The sequence below is a fragment of the Malania oleifera genome, chromosome 11 (genome assembly GCF_029873635.1).
Source record: "Malania oleifera isolate guangnan ecotype guangnan chromosome 11, ASM2987363v1, whole genome shotgun sequence".
Taxonomy (NCBI): Eukaryota; Viridiplantae; Streptophyta; class Magnoliopsida; order Santalales; family Ximeniaceae; genus Malania; species Malania oleifera.
In genome coordinates this window covers 42,126,713-42,142,371 of record NC_080427.1, presented here as the reverse complement: position 1 = coordinate 42,142,371, position 15,659 = coordinate 42,126,713, and the positions used below count along the sequence as shown (strand labels likewise).

General features: G+C 34.9%; 1 protein-coding gene across 1 annotated transcript; it reads left to right on the top strand.

The window, feature by feature from the left end:
- The first annotated feature begins 2,059 nt into the window (after nt 1–2,059).
- On the top strand, nt 2,060–5,962 carry LOC131168212 (fatty acyl-CoA reductase 2, chloroplastic). Its single transcript, XM_058127496.1, has 9 exons — nt 2,060–2,706; nt 2,835–2,938; nt 3,027–3,226; nt 3,312–3,412; nt 3,513–3,723; nt 3,994–4,155; nt 4,250–4,331; nt 5,030–5,427; nt 5,590–5,962. The coding sequence occupies exons 1-9, from the start codon at nt 2,307–2,309 to the stop codon at nt 5,753–5,755; spliced, it is 1,824 nt and encodes a 607-aa protein (XP_057983479.1). The 5' UTR covers nt 2,060–2,306; the 3' UTR covers nt 5,756–5,962.
- Nucleotides 5,963–15,659: the final 9,697 nt, after the last annotated feature.

Genomic DNA, 15,659 nt, shown 5'->3' with positions numbered 1-15,659 from the left:
GATTTCTTATTTGGGAAAATTTATCGGGTGAAATTACGGACTTTTCAGGTTACAATTTTTTTGTAGAAAAAATGGGGGTTTGAAGCATTGTCTCCGTTTCTATTGGAAAATCGTATTTTTGGTTAAATGGTAATATAGAGATGACTGTACCTTTGATTATATGTTAAACCTTATTTTCAAATTATCTGTTATAAGATTATTTGTATACCCAAATAAGTATGGAATAAGCTGATATATTGAATGATGCGTTTTGTGGAAAAAGCGTGTCGGTTAACTACTGTAGGCTGTGAGTAATTGAAATGAGATATAGGAATGAGAGTTTCAAAATGTTTCAGGTTTTGTGAAAATGCCGAGTCGGGATAAAACTGAAGGCCTAGGACAATCGAAGCGTGCCGAGTAACTACCAAAGGCTGAGATATAAGACGTGCCAGAATAATACCGTAGGCTGCCGAGTCGGTTAACTACCGTAGGCTTAGATATTTGGCTTGAGGTTGAGGGTGTGAAATACCACCTATGATTCCGGTTGGTCACCGAAGGTGTGAGTTTGTACCATGTTTGCATCGGTTGAACGCAGTGGGGCTTATGCTACGCCAGGTTATCGAGGGTGCGTGTCGTGCGGACGACTTAGGCCGAAGAGTGTGAAGACACTAGACCGAGGTGTTTTGTGAGGTATACTAGAACTGTGTTGTGAAAATACTAGAATTTTGAAATGTTTATGTTTTATTGTTGAAAGAACATTCATGTATCCACACACTAATATAACCCGTTTCTCCCTTACTAAGAGGTGTCTCACCCCTATCATACAAATGTTTTTCAGATCCTTCAAGTAGCCGACACTAGCATCCTAACATTTCAGGAGTGTGGTTGTTAGTTAGCTTTGTAGAAGTACTTGTGTAAGTACTGATCTTTGGCCGGGTTGTCATTTTGGGTTATATAGACACCCGGGGTATGTAACATATTTTGGGAATTAGACTATGGTTTTGTATAGACTCTGGTATGGTATGATGATATGGTATTATGATGTAATAGGTTGAATTATTCCGCTGCATATATTGTGTATGTGGTTGTGGATAGGGTATATGTGAACCGTACGGGGTTGGACCCTTATATTGTGTAGTATCATGAATGTTTGTATGATACAGAGATAGGTTAGGTTACTAAATCACACCTTGAGGCCCATTTCCGAGTCTGGGGAGTGACAATTACTATATAACAAATAACACATTGAAATATTTTATGAGTTCATAATAAGAAATAAATAAGAAATAATTTTTCTCAAATTTCATTATGAGAATGTTTATTCTTTTCTTATTACATGTTGAATGAAATAATTAGGAATATATAAGGAACAATTATTCTTTTGATTCCTAAAATTTAAATTATTTTCTATTTTATTCTAGTAAATAACTATTTCGCTGAACCAAATGAGCCGTAAAAGACTATTTTAATTGTAGTAATGTTTTCCCTTAAGATGTGTGTGTGTGTGTGTGTGTTTTTCCAAATTCAGAAATTAAGTCACTAAAATTTACATGTTAGTCTCTTATTAGTGTCCTAAATCTATTAGCATTGAGAAATCCAAAACAATAGGCTTAAAATGAAATGAGACTAGGAAAGGAATAGAATGAGAACTTGAATGGGAAGTATGACAAAATGAAATGACAAATTTAAATCTATTCCTACAAACCAAATGTGTGGTAATTGTAATGGCCAAAACCCTATGAGTATGTGTTCCTGAAATATTGCCTCTAACAGAAGCAAGCATGCAATTCATCTCAGGCCTAATCAAACATTACTATAATACACCCACACCCTTTTTTCCCATAAATTTCAATTTCAAAAAAGTTTTTTTGATCAGATCAGTAATGAAAGAATTAATGAGAGAAAATAGAGCTAGCTAGGTCCCAACATCTTAGCCATTGGTGAGAAGTGTGAAGGGGTGGCAAAAAGAGAGCCGTTTTGAGTTTTTTGCAGTTCAAATTATGAACCTAACTCTCATCTCCTCCACCCTTAAAACCTCAACCATTCTTCTTTCACTTCTCACTCCCCCCGCTCTCTCTCTCTCTCTCTCTCTCTCTCTCTCTCTCTCTCTCTGTGATCTTTCTCTAATACCATACCACTACCAAACTCCCCATATGTTGTATATATGCAGGGAATAGTTAGTTTACTTGTCTGTCTTTTTAATTATTTAGTTCAGAAAGTGTTCACCAGAGGCCTCAGCCAACCATCTCTACCTGCAAAAATTAGAACTTCATCTGTTTCCTTCCCAATTCACTTCTAAACTTCTCAATTCTCTTGGTTTGGCAGTGATGGGGACTCTCTTCCAAAACTTTCTCTCTGGTAATGCACCCATGAAAGTACCGAGACTGTCCGATAAGAAGCACGGAATGTGCTTGGGGAGGAGGAGAAAGAGCCTTGTCCATTGCCAGAGCAGTGGGAATGCTGTGAAGTCTGGTGGCCTTGCTTCTGTTTTCACAGAAAGATCGAATCTGGCGAGCTCAGATCAAAGCGCAGCTTTAATGGATGCTGGAAGCTTGGTTTTGACCCCAAATGGGAAGAGCCAAGGAGATATTGCAGTGAAGGATTTGGTGCCTTATGGTGGTGGAGAAACAAAATCTTTAGTAGGGGTGCAAGAGGGTATTGGAATTGTCAAATTCCTCCGAGGGAAGAGTTTCTTTGTAACTGGTGCAACTGGGTTTCTGGCAAAAGGTAGTAACTTCAATTTGTCTTCTTTGTTTTAATTTCTTAATTGCACGTTTCCTCAATGCAAAAACCTCTTCATACGCTTCAGTGTTTTCCAAAGTGATATTTTTTTTTTCCCTGCCTTCGATATTCAGTTCTCATTGAGAAGATTTTACGGACGGTTCCGGACGTGGGCAAGATTGTTCTCTTGATCAAGGCCAAAAACAAAGAGGCTGCAATGGAAAGATTGAAAAGTGAAGTATGCTCACTCTGAAAATTTTTTCTCTAAATCTTCTTGCAAAACATTTTTTTTCTTTGGAGTTAGTTCATGCATGGTTTCGTGGCAGATTGTGAACTCAGATATCTTCAAGTGCCTCCAACAAGTTCATGGGAAGTCCTATCAAGCTTTCATGCTAAGCAAGCTGGTTCCTGTGGTAGGAAATGTCTGTGAATCCGAGCTTGGATTGGAAAAAGACTTAGCTGATATGGTTGCAAGAGATGTTGACATAATTGTAAATTCTGCTGCAAGTACAACCTTCGACGAAAGGCATGGCCTATTTTCATTTCAATGAAGATCTTTGTGATATTATCATGTTATACAGTGATAGAATGTGGAGATTGCAAAATTGCAGGTATGATGTTGCTGTTGACATAAACACAAGAGGACCGTGTCGACTTATGAGCTTTGCGAAGAAGTGCAGGAAGCTCAAGCTCTTCCTGCAAGTCTCAACAGGTAAGTAAAAGAAATTACAGAAAGGTAGGTGAATTATGAGAATATGGGTTTGCCAGTTTCTATAAACTAGTTGGATATTTGTTTCTTCTGTTTTTTGCAGCTTATGTTAATGGGCAAAGACAAGGAAGAGTTATGGAAAGGCCATTCTGCAAAGGAGATAGCATAGCAATGGAAGGTTTCTTCTCTGAAACCTCTAGAGCCCTTCCTAAGTTGGATGTTGAAGGTGAAATTAAGTTGGCCATGGACTCAAGAGAAGCTTTTGAAGAAAATTTCATGATGCCCCAAAAAATGAAACAGTTGGGTTTAGAGAGGTGAGCTGATAATTAAATGGATGACTCAATTTCCTTTTCTTGCAATCATTCTTCATTAGTTTGGTTTCCAAGAAAATGGAGGAAAGTATGGAGCAACATTACGTCTTGTCAAAAACCCAAATGGCTGGATCCCCAATTTTCCAACCCTTCCTCTCTCATTGGAAACTCGATGACCCTTCCTTGTACTAAGATCTCTGTTAAAAAGAATAATGGAGGGTACAAACTCAAGCAACTGCTAATTCAAATTGATGAATCTTTGCATCCGAACAGGGCAAAAAAATATGGATGGCAAGATACCTATGTGTTCTCAAAGGCTATGGGAGAAATGCTGATTGACAACATGAGGGGAGATATTCCGGTAGTCATAATCCGACCTAGCGTTATCGAGAGCACTTACAGGGAACCGTTTCCAGGATGGATGGAAGGAAATAGGTATACTTAATTTTTTAAACCAATTGTTCACAGGACTGAATTGCTTCATGTAAGACTTGAGATAACTCTCCTTTCTGCATACTCCCTCTTGCAGGATGATGGATCCCATTGTCTTATACTATGGAAAAGGGCAGCTCACAGGTTTCCTAGCAGACCCCAATGGGGTCCTTGATGTAGTAAGTAGTAACTTTTGGTTCACAAGATCCTTACTTTTTCTTCTTTTAATTTGTATGCTTTTGGGAGGTTAATTTACTGGTGAACTAAATGCTAAATAGAACTCGTTTTGCTTCATCCAATTTTTTTTTTAATTAAAGAAGGACGGCACCTCCAATTATTTATTGATATACCCTCCCTTTTAGCGGAGAAATATCGTGGTTACATGACAATCATTGAGAGATTGCAGATAAAAAAGACATTAAAGGCCTCCCAAAAATAACCCCAATAGTTAATCAAAACAGGACTACAAATCCAACCAAAGCTAAATAAGGAACAAATCTAAATAGGCCTAACAAAAACAAAAATAATAAAATAAACTAAAATAAAAAAAATTTAAACCAACCAAACAAAAATCGAGAGGATGAACTAATGACGAAAGGAAGTGAGACCCAATCTATCCATCCAAAGGATATCTTTCAGAGAACGTGGTAAAAGATGTTTTATGTAGATGACATTATTTCTTATTTCTTTTTCTCTAGCGAGAAAATCAATCGCACTATTGCCTTTTCTATATTGATGAATCCATGAAGTTCACTCCTTTTAGAAAATGAGCAACATTCTACCTATGGTATCTTTTAAAAGAGTAGATCACCTTTTCTTCCAATGCCATGAGCTAGAAGTTGCTTTGCTCTCTTAACAATGACTAATAGCTTTGCAGGTGCCAGCCGATATGGTCGTGAATGCTACTTTGGCAGCCATAGCCAGGCATGGAACCGCCAGAGAACCCGAAATCAATGTGTACCAGATTGCTTCGTCGATGGTAAACCCTCTGGTTATCCAAGACCTGGCCAAACTTCTCTCTGAGCATTTCAATTCTCTGCCTTGCATGGACTCAAAAGGGAGGCCTATCCACGTTCCATCCATGAAACTCTTCCACTCCATGGAAGATTTCTCTTCTCATCTTTGGAGGGATGCGATTCGGCGAAGTGGGTTGACAGCTATGGCCTCTCCAAACGGCAAACTGTCCCGGAAACTCGAAAATATGTGCAGAAAATCAGTGGAGCAAGCCAAGTACTTGGCTAATATTTATGAACCATACGCCTTCTATGGTGGAAGGTGAGATGAAACTATTAATTGCCTTTACAGTTGCACCATGACTCAAAGTACTTCCCTAACTCTTTTCTACTCTTTTATCGCTTTCGGATTCTTAATTCTTATGTCAGTAGAGCAAGTTTGTGTCGATCCAAGAGCTTAATGAGTGAAAAACATATATGGCAGGTTTGATAACAGCAACACCCAGAGGTTGATGGAGAGGATGTGCGAAGAAGAGAGGAGGAAGTTTGGATTTGATGTGAGGAGCATAGATTGGAAAGATTACATCTCAAATGTGCACATTCCAGGCCTAAGGAGGCATGTCATGAAGGGGAGAGGAATGTGTAGCTAAAGCTAAAGCCATGGCATGCTTTTGTCACCTGTTGATTTATTATAGTGCTGCAATTATTTGTAATAGCTTAGGCTCTCTCTCTCTCTCTCTCTCTCTCTCTCTCTCTCTCTCTCTCTCTCTCTCTCTCTCTTAATTTTCCCATTATAGGGTGCCCTTTAAAGTGAGGGCAAGAAGTGTTGCCCATTTTAAGATGTAATTTCATGTCCTTCTAAGTTTCTATATATGATCAATGTTGCTTTTGGATACCTAAATATCAATTATGCACAAGTACTTCATGGCATTGCAGGTAAATACTTCAAAGAAAAATCAAAAGAAGTTTTTTTTTTTTTCTACATCAATTAATAATTAATGGGAATTGCAAAGATAAGATTCAGAAGTTGATTGTCTAATTATGTTACCTTTTAGACATCCAATAAAAATTTTAGGGCTTGTTTTGTATTGTTGCTATATTCTATTTTTTTGTTTCTATTTTTACGCATTGAAGAAACAAATTATAAAAGCGTGTTTGTTTGTATCGCCAATTTTCTATTTCTGTTGCAGGATTTAGCTGTTTGCAAAAGAACTGAAAATAAGATTTTATGATTTTTTAATTGTTCTGACAACTTCTTGTCAAAAATTTAGTATTCTCAAAATAATTCTTTTGAATTAAATCGTTCATTCTATACAGTTCTCATGTCCAAATTTTTTTTTAATTATAAAGTAAATTTTGAAAGTATAACAATTAAGTAAAATAAATTTTTATTTTTACTATTGTATTTTTCAATGTGTATTATTTCACGATTGCATGATTTCAATCATATTTTATGATATTATTTGAATTAAAGACGAAAATGAGTTTTTTAAAAATTATTAATTTATTTTAATTTTATAAATACTAACAAAAAAATTGCTAGTTTCTGACTTTTAGTTTTTATTTTTGGTTCTTAATTTGCATTTCTAATTTCTATTTCTATAATTTTTGACGAATTTTATATGATTGTCGAATATTTTGATTCAAATAGATAATCATCATTTGAAATATTTAAATAATACTGTCTAGTCGCGTGTTTAATACCTCATTAAAAAAAAAAACTTTCTTATAGTGGAACGGTTCATATATTAGAATTATATATAATGAAAATTGAAAAAATAAAAAATTATAGAGCAAATATATAAAACTATAAAGACAAAATTTATTTCATTTTATTCTATTCTATTTTTTCGTATTAAGCATTTATTAAGTATTTCTTAAAACATAACGTGATTAAACTCACATTACTATATAATTTTCGCTCCCAACATTGGACAAGCCATTGGATTTTCCACAAACTAAGGTATGACATGTTTGGCACTAGGCAAGGAAAAAGAAATTTTTGGCATTACTTCAAACCTTGTGCCATTGTGGCACGACTGCCAGGTTCACCGGCAGCCTCAGTCAAGCATTACAAATTTTTTTTTTCATGAGTTTAATTATGAGCATGTATCCATAAATCATGTTCGCCCAAACAAGGCACAGGAGAACGGATTCCAACGCGGCCTAGTGGACTAAATTTTTTTTTTTAAAAAGGAGGGCCGCAGCTCCTATTATTTATTAATATATCCTTACTTTTTGCAAAAAAATACCGTGGTTACAAGATAAGTAAAAGGAAAAATCCAGATAAATAAAATAAAACCCTCCCAAAAAACAACACCAACAACCAATCGAATCATGACAACAAATCTAAACAATACTAACTAAGAAAAATGCCTAGATAAAAACAAAAAAAAACCTTAAATAAATCAAAATCCACCGATCAAAACTTGATATTTGAACTAACGACGAACGGAATTAAGACTCAACCTATCCATCCGAAAAATACCTTTCAAATAATGTGATAAAAGATGTTATTTTTCACAAATTACATTATTTCTCGTTTCTCCTTCTTTAGCAAGAAAATTAGTTGCACTATTCTCTTCCCTTTATTATTGTTGTTGTATTGATATAAATCTTCATTTTCGATAGTATTTAGACTTCATTTGGAACTTATAAAATATTTAGAAAAGAAAAGAAAAATATCAAAAAATCCGGCATTGTCCTGTTTGGTTATCGAGAAAAAAAAAATACTAAATTCATAAAACAAAATTTCAATTTTATGTGTAATTAATATTTAATTTTTTTAAAATTTTTAATGGTATTGAAATAAATTTTTACTTTTGATAATATTTAATAGAAAAAGAAAATGTAAAGGAAAATGAGTTTCCTTCTTATTTTCTTTTTCTTTTTCTAAGTAAAATTTTTTATCCAAACAAACCTTTAATAGAGAATTAAAGGGAAAATGAATTTCTTCTTCATTTATTTATTTTTCCCTTCGATCCAAATAAACCCACAAATAAAAAATTATAAAAAGTTTTTTTAAAGCCCAATAAATTAATAGTTAATGGGAATCACAAAGATAAGATTCACATTTTGATTGCCTAATCATGTTACTTCTTATACATTTAATTTAAATTTTAAAATTTGTGAAATAGTTTCATTCAAATTGAGAATAATTATTTGAAACTTATTCAAAACCTAAAAATCTAACTGATTGTACGAAATGAGAGATAAACACGTAACAACGGTCGGAGAGCATAAATTTATACAATTAATACATTTGGAAGAAACACGATTAATACAATTTAAAATATTATGCTATCAGTTGCCCTCACGGACATGGTGCGGTGGAAAGGCATCAGCACATAAGAAAGAGTATCGGGAGTTCAATTTTAGGTAGATATACTCATGGAACCAGCGGTACCTGTAGACGGTGAGAGTTTACTCTGTGAGTCAGCGGAGACCGTTGATGGTAAGAGTTTGCTCCATGAGCTAGCGGGGACCGTGGATGATGAGAATTCTCTGTGATCCAGCGGGGACCGTGGATGGTAATGGAAATGTTTCACGGGGATCGGGTTGGCCGAACGTCCAACTGATACACGGAATCCGTGTCCGCATCCGGACTTTACCATGATCAGCGAGACTTGGGGGCAAATGACGCTCATCACTAGGTTTGGTGCTGCACCAAGGGTTCGAAGGGCTCGTTGGTGATTGAAGTTCTTATGTAATCCAATATATATATATTATACAATCAGTTAGATTCGTAAAAGTCATAAGTATGTTTTAACAAGAATTAATGAACCCAAATAAAATAAAAAATTATATAATGAATAAATATAACAATGAAGATAAAATTTATTTTATTTTATTTTTTTGTGCCGAACAATTTAGTAAGTTTCTTAAAACATAACGTGATTAATCTCACATTACTTTATAATTTCTGCAGGCCGTTGGATTTGTCACAAAGGTATGACGTGTTTGGCACTAGGCAAGGAAAAAGAGTTTAATGTTTGGCGTTACTTTAAACCTTGTGCCAGTGTGGCACCGCAGCCTGTTTCACGGCTGCCTCAGTCGAGCATTTATGACTTTTTTGTTAATTTAATTATAAGCACATCCCATGGATTACGTTCGCGCAAACAAGTCATAGAGGTATGGTGGATTCAAACACTTGGTCAAGCCGTCAAGGTCAATTCTGTGCAGCTATCCGGGTCTGGGTCATATGACCCGGTCAACTAATAATATTTATTCATTTTTTTTCCTTCAATTTCTTTTTTTTTTTTGGATTACGCACCGGATATCCACGTGTCCGTTTTATGGTCCATGTGACTAATTCTGCGCCCTTTGAAGTTGACCTCACAACTCCAAAGGAAGGGTAACCCGGGAAGGTTTGAACACCTGACCTCGTGAAATGCACTCCCGCAGTCCGCACTATAGTCTCTTGTTTTCTTCTCTTTCTGGGAATGTTGTGTCACCTGTTTGCATGCCAGCTGAACCCAACGAGGTCACACTCCAACATCTAGAATATGTAAAAATAAAATATAATTTAAAAATCAAATCAAATTTAATACTTAATTTTGTCATAATTTTTTTTTAAAAAAATTATATTTTATTCGTATTCCATTTTATGTCGCAAATCAATCATAATATTAGGGTAGGGTGAGAGTTCAATTGGTACAATTAATTCGGTTAATTAATTGAAAAAAATTTTAGTTAAAAAAATCTTAACCGAAGTCAAAACTGATCGAATCGAATTTCGGACAAATCGATTAACTCATTTAATATTTTAATATATATAATATATAAATAATATATATATAAAATTTTAATATATATAAAATATATAATTTAGTATATCTAAAATATATGCAATATTTTATACTATTTAGTTAATTGAACATATTAAACTCAAAAATTAAACCGAAAATCGAAAATTGAAAACCAAAAGTCAATGAAAATGAAAACCGAACAAATTGAATAAATTTTTGTTCGAACTAATAGTATTGAAGTTAGTCAGTTAATTCAGTTAATTCGATTTTGATTTAATTATGATCACCCCTAATATTAATGTTTATTTATTTTGTTCATTAAAGATAAAGTTTTTTGGTTAAATTTTCATAACATATGTTTAGCACAATTAAATTATTAAAGTAAAGGGTTAGATGGACTGAGAAATTGTTGCTGCCAAAAATGTTGATCTGACCTCTGGCGAGCTTTTCAATCCCGATTGCCTGAAAAGGACGAAAACATATGCGGCTTGGAGGACCCGAGGTGTACTCCGAAGGATCTCTCTGATACTTAAGTAAGGGAGTACTTTAAGAGAGGTTGTAAGTAACAGTGAAATTGAGTTAGAATGAGATACCTTAATTGAAACACCCCGAACCCGTAAACCCGATTTGGTGCGTTATTCATAAAAATTCATAAATAAATACCATGTACGCAGTGGAAAATATAACTATGATCCTCAATCATAAAAATATACCAGAGTTTACTATTTCTATCCATAATCCATAATAACCAATCATCACCTGTATTTTCATATATACAAAAATCTCCAAAAACATTCAGTATTCACAAACACCAGTATGTTCCACAACCATCCATAAAATCCAGAAGACTTAAAACATAAAACATAAAACATAAATATACACATCCCACAGTATCATCAAAATGTTTATATTTTTTCTCTATCTATAATCCCAAAAATGTTATATCCAACTCAAGCTCTCTAAGCTCGATCTCGTGGTGGATCTGAAAAAGATAAATTCGTATTCGGGTGAGATACATCTCAGTAAAGGAAGAAACAATATATATTAAAACAGCGTGTGACCAACATGAGATTCATAAAGAATATTTTAATATCATTTGCAAAACCATTAACATAATCTTGAAATCATTTACTGAACCTAATCAAACACATGCAGAATATTTACCCAAGAGACTACCCAAGGATAGGGGTGATTACCCGCCCATACAAGTAACACCCCTCTGCTATGATACAATAGGCAACTCAAAGGTCACAACTGAAGCATACTAGGACACTCACCTTATGTAGTAAGCCCTCAAGTGATAGATTAATCTCGTACTCACACAGTTCATACAAAAGTTTACCAGCAAAGGTTCCCAAGAATAGGAAAATCTACCCGCCCACACAAGTAATTTCCCTTTGCTCTACCACATTATGCAGCCTACTACTACACCTGATACAACTAGGGCACTCGCCTTTTTTAACAAACCCTTAGGCGAGGAGTCTGCCCCGCCCTAACGTAATTTGTTCTACTAATATAAATACTGATAGCACTCTAATACATTATTTTTCCCATCGTTATTCAACCATCCATATTTGTTTATGTTATTGACTTTAACATTTCATAGCATTTCACTTTACGTAACCTTTCACATTTTACATCGTTCACATTTCACATTTCATATCCATTTTATTCACATTTTCATTTCATTTCATTCATTCGTACTACAACTCCTTTTAGCTGTACATCAGTTAGTCCACATAGATATGTGCTAGAATTTACTAGCACAACTCCTTTTAACTGTCATTAATTAGTCTACAACTCCTTTTAGCTATCATTGTATACATGATTGCATTTATGTGTTTCTTACATAGCCTGCATCTCATACATATAACATATGTTCACACTACATTACCATCTACCCATGCCACACAATTTTGTAGTAAAGTTCATACATTACCTGTAAAATAAGTCAACCCACATTTAATGTTTATATACTGAAAATATATCTTCATTTCTTACATAATTATCCTGAAAATATTTTCCACTTTCATTAGTTCATTTTCACATATACATAGCTAAATAAGTAGCGCTAAGCTCAGAAAACTTAATTTACATGGTTGACATTTTATACTCACATGAAAACATATATATAACATAGTCCATTTTCATTTAATTCACGAAAACCTGATTTAATATATAAATTTCCCCTTACCTGAATCCTTAAACTACACCAATAGGTATCCCAAACTGATGCTTGTGATGCTCACCCGGACCTTGGTTAAAAAACTCTAGTTTAATTAAATAAACCCAAAATAAACTACTATTTCTACATTTTCTCAACTTATAAACCTTAAATAAACTTTTAAAAACCCAAAATTGAAAATCCTAACCCTTCCTCAACTTAGGAGCATTTCTCAAAAAGGCCAGTTTAGAAAACTGTTCCGCTATATGTGTAGAGAATCTTCCTTAGAACACCGTAGCGATCTATGATCGTTGATTTGGCCAAAATTTGGGCCGAAAAGTTAGAGAGAAGACAGAGAAAATGTTTAGAGAGATAAAGAATGGAGGAAATTGTGTTTTCTTCGCCAAGAAGCTTCCCCAAACCCTTTTATACACGTTCTTACCACGTGGACTCGTCGATGAGAAGACAAGACTCATTGACGAACCATTGAAGAACACTCGTCAACAAGGCCGTGAGCTCAATGACGAGTTTCAGAACATCTCAAACCCTCTCAGTTAATCCTCGTTGACGAGACATGCAAGCTCGACGATGAGACTCACAAGAACTCTTGTTGATGAGAAAATCTTGCTTGTCGACGGGCACCTGCATGTTACCCTTTTACAATTTCTTTTCCCTTTCTTCTATTTCCCCTTTTACTTTTTATTATCTTTCTTATTATTTTAAAAATTTAAAATTCTCTGGGTCGTTACATTAACCTCTCCGTAGAACCCCTTTTATATTGGCCAAGTTTGACCCTGGTAGATCTGTCATCTATATTGCTTGGCGTGGATCACTTTGATCATTATAGCACGGGCGTGGATCACTTCGGTCAATATATGGCCGGCGTCAATGGCTCTGGTCGAGCGATTGACTTTGTAAGTGATTTGCCCCATTAACACTAGGCACATGCATTCTCTTTAGGATATGTGATATATTTGGGGTGTAACCACCTGCTATATTTTCTATACTTAATCTAACAATTAACCTAAGCAGCGAGAAGCTGAAGTCATATAATCACAACCATAAACATATACAATATAATATCGTACAATACTGGAGTGCTAAAATACTCCCCTGAATATACATATAAGGTTGTATCTCCACAATCTCTCATGACAAACTAGAACTATACAAAGAAAACCTTTCCCAAAAATACTCACCCTATCAACAGGCAGCACTGAAACCCCTCTAAAGGCGAGCCTGATCTGCTCACCTCGTTGGATCATCTGAGAAGTATGATTTAAATGGAATAAGCCGACGTTCAGTAAGAAGAAACATGCTATTACTAGGGTGTAGCAAGTGAGTCCTACGCTTAGAAATTCTGATTTAAGAAAATACCATAATTAATAAAATCTAAGGAAAACTCACATGTCTATTACAGTATATCATACACCTATATTGTTTAACATAATCTGGTCTTTCTGAATAATCTGCTCATAATACTTATAAATATTTAAGTAGGACTAATTTTCTAAAAAATCTGATCATACATATAAAATAAAACTGAGAAAATTCCCTCGATGGATAACTGAAGTCATGAATTAACCCCTTATTACAGGGTTGTGTGGCCTGAAGGTGGGACCTAACCAGACTAGCCGACTAGGGTAAGTCAACTGAACTTCGACAGTCAGATCGGCCCCCTCAACTCATATTTGATGGGGAGCCTGTCCACAACATAGGCATGATCGACTTCTGAATACCACTTATTATCTGAATATGGGTTGCACTCTGAACTGAATATAGCTATAGTACCGTGCTCTGCTGCTGAATATGGTCCATCAGGGTCTGATACTATATACGTAACTGATATTTCTTAAAAACTATTTTTACCATGATTTTGTAACAGCTAAAATAACCATAACATTACATATACTGAATTAAATAAACTGTAATAACTAGATATCTGAAATGTCTGCATAACTAAATAACTGAAGTATATGATTAATTGTATAAACTGAACGTTATGGTTTTGAAATGGGTATAACATAATATTCTGAAAAATACAAGTTTCTGTGCGTATACTGAAAATCATGGTATTCTGAAAATTATGGAAATCTTGTACTGAACTAATAATAAACTCATGCCACATAATTAAATATTGATATTATCAGGCTCTGAAACTGCATAAATAATCTGAATAATAATTTTCTGAAAACATATAATTTATACTAAATCATAATAGGTTTGTTTAGCATAGCATATTTACCTTACCTGATTTCTGTTAAAATCCTTTACTGTATCGGGTCTTACACCTGCAGGACTTCCCACTCAACACCTTGAAAACCATATATCCTAGAACAAAATATCACTATTTCTACGTCTACAGCATTTCCAACAACTGCTGGAAAGCCAAATTTTAACAAAAAGACTTTACCCTGAATTTGAGATGAAATTCAATTTCGTCCCACTAACAATCTACTTCGGCAGACTTAGGGAGAATTTCCTCAAGAGCATCGTGGTGGTTTCAGATCGTCAATCTGGCGAATGACGGGGCCGAAATCGAAAAGAGATGGAGGAGGAGCCGTAGGGAGAGAGAAGAGAGAAAGTTTCGCTGAATTTCTGCGTAAAAATCCTCGTTTAACACTATTTATACTGCGACCTTCATCGACGAGCCATGTCATCTCGTCGACGAGGTCACGAAGAAGGTTCATCGACGAATTCCATCTCGTCGTCGACAAATTTCATAATTTAGAAAATAACCTCTCGGTATCTTCTCGTCAACGAAACATACCCACGTCGACGAGACCCTATGTTATCCTCATCAATGAATCCCCTATATTCATCGACAAGTCCTTGATTAAATTCTTGGGTTATTACACTCAAAGTGCAACGTCATTGACGAAGTCTGCTGCCTCCTTCTGTTTCTGTTTCCATTTCCCTCCCTTTTTATTATTTAAATACCATTATTCTTCGGGTCGCTACATGGGGTATATCAATTGCCCCCCCTTAGTTTCAAAGTTTTGAACCATGTTCCCAAAGTTCAAAATTTGTTCCTGTTGGGCTTTTGTGGAGCCTAGTTGTGTTTGATCCAGGTGATGAATCGATGCATGGTTTCTTAACGGGAGATGTAACGCTCCGACCCGCCACGTGGGTTCGGGGTGCTACTTTAGTGACGTTCGTGTACCTGATACCATAATCAGTAATATAAATGCAGTGAAAATAAATAAATATCCTTTATAATCCATTACCAGAGTTCTAAAGTACCTTTATACCCAATAGTCTCCAATTATCCATATTACAACCCATTAAAACAGTACAACAAAAACAACTCATTCCATACACCCATGTTACATACTCAGGGCTTCAAACCCAACTTATATACAGTAGAGTTCTTACTGACATTCACAAAAACTAACTGACTATCACTCCTGTAGTAACCCGAACAATATATATCTATAATAAAATAAAATAAGATAATAAATAAATAAATATAATAATAAATATCTTGGAGGAGATATTTATAAATATTTATATATATAAATATCTTGGAGGAGATATTTTAAATTACTTAAGAGTCAAGTTATGTATTTTTTTATATTTAACTCACAACTCTCTCTCTCTCTCTCTCTCTCTTTCTCTCTCTCTCTCTCTCTCTCTCTCCCT

Bases quoted from the DNA above. Each gene is read 5' to 3' on its own strand.
- LOC131168212 (XM_058127496.1), top strand. From the start codon at position 2,307: ATGGGGACTCTCTTCCAAAACTTTCTCTCTGGTAATGCACCCATGAAA. The intron at 3,724-3,993 runs GTGAGCTGATAA...GCATCCGAACAG, and splicing joins AAACAGTTGGGTTTAGAGAG to GGCAAAAAAATATGGATGGC. The intron at 4,332-5,029 runs GTAAGTAGTAAC...ATAGCTTTGCAG, and splicing joins CCAATGGGGTCCTTGATGTA to GTGCCAGCCGATATGGTCGT.